We start from the raw sequence: 1,076 nt of genomic DNA, 5'->3' as shown, positions 1-1,076 counted from the left end.
ATTGAGTTATTTCAAACATTAATCTAAAACATTGCATTCTATACTCATTGCATTAAAGAGTATTGACTAATCTAGCAACAAATGAGAAATAATTCTATAGAGTCAATGCAGCTGTAATATCTATATAGTTACAGTACCATTTTTATTCTTTTCTGAAAAAAAATAAAATAAAAATAATAATACAAAAAAAAATAAAACGCTCTGTGACATCCCAAATAATCTAAGAAGCCTATCGAAAATATATTGCTGTAATAGCGAAGGGATAGAGTCGTTCTTCCAATAATACTTTGAGTTGAAAAGCGATAGATTTAGTTATTTTCAAGTGTAAAAGCCATTACAACAGCAAATTACTAACATACTTTGAAAGGTAAAGATATCGAAATACAGTTACCTCATGTGACTCAGGGTCCTCCTATGGGGAACCCGTGGCAGACCTTTGAAAGAAAAAACCGCATTAACTAACGACTGTTGTACCAACCCTTCCAAATGACCAATTTATTTTGTTCAAACAATACTGGTCATTTGCGGGGTTTAAAAAAAACAAAAAAAAACATGGATATAATTTTTACTTCATTCATATGTTTCAAACGCTTTTGTCAGCACCACAATGCACTTCAGTTGTTATAAAATAATTGGTAAGTACTCATAAGCATAACTTTTTCCTGGCACCATTATCAATATTTATTTATAATTATCCATTCCTCTACCGCCAATGAATAAATGTTAGGCTTTGTATGTTAATTATGAAAAGGAAAATATATTAGGGAAAAATAAATTTTAAATTTAAATGGAATAACCTACTTATTTACAAAACCGAGGTAAATTTAAAAGTAGCAAAACATATAAAATATACAAAGAACAAAAATAAATTGATTATATTCCGATACTTGTGCTACAAAAAATATTTACAATATTACAGTAAAATAAATTAGTACTAATATATAAAGAGTAGTATCAAGAGTGAATTTTTAATTATTTTAATAATTATTAATTAAATAAAACCACAAATTGTATCCAATACTGTCTCAACACTTTATTTCTTATTAGTCCAACGTTTCGGCTATTCCAGCCATCTT

At 27.8% G+C, this 1,076-nt stretch overlaps 1 protein-coding gene across 6 annotated transcripts in view; it reads right to left on the bottom strand.

The window, feature by feature from the left end:
* Ih (hyperpolarization activated cyclic nucleotide gated potassium channel Ih) overlaps nt 1-1,076 on the bottom strand; it is a 734,518-nt gene that overhangs the window by 565,025 nt on the left and 168,417 nt on the right. The window contains exon 2 of one of the 6 annotated variants that reach the window (XM_024358663.2): nt 392-434. The exons of the other annotated variants lie outside the window; for them this stretch is intronic. Coding sequence (XP_024214431.1) covers nt 392-396 — 5 coding nt within the window. The 5' untranslated portion in view covers nt 397-434. The remainder of the gene's footprint in view (nt 1-391; nt 435-1,076) is intronic. 6 annotated transcript variants of the gene reach the window in all.

Source organism: Halyomorpha halys, unplaced genomic scaffold (genome assembly GCF_000696795.3).
Source record: "Halyomorpha halys isolate HHAL.00 unplaced genomic scaffold, Hhal_1.1 Scaffold124.1, whole genome shotgun sequence".
NCBI classification, from domain to species: Eukaryota; Metazoa; Arthropoda; class Insecta; order Hemiptera; family Pentatomidae; genus Halyomorpha; species Halyomorpha halys.
The sequence above is the reverse complement of the archived record's forward strand: the minus strand, read 5'-3'. Positions and strand labels throughout refer to the sequence as shown.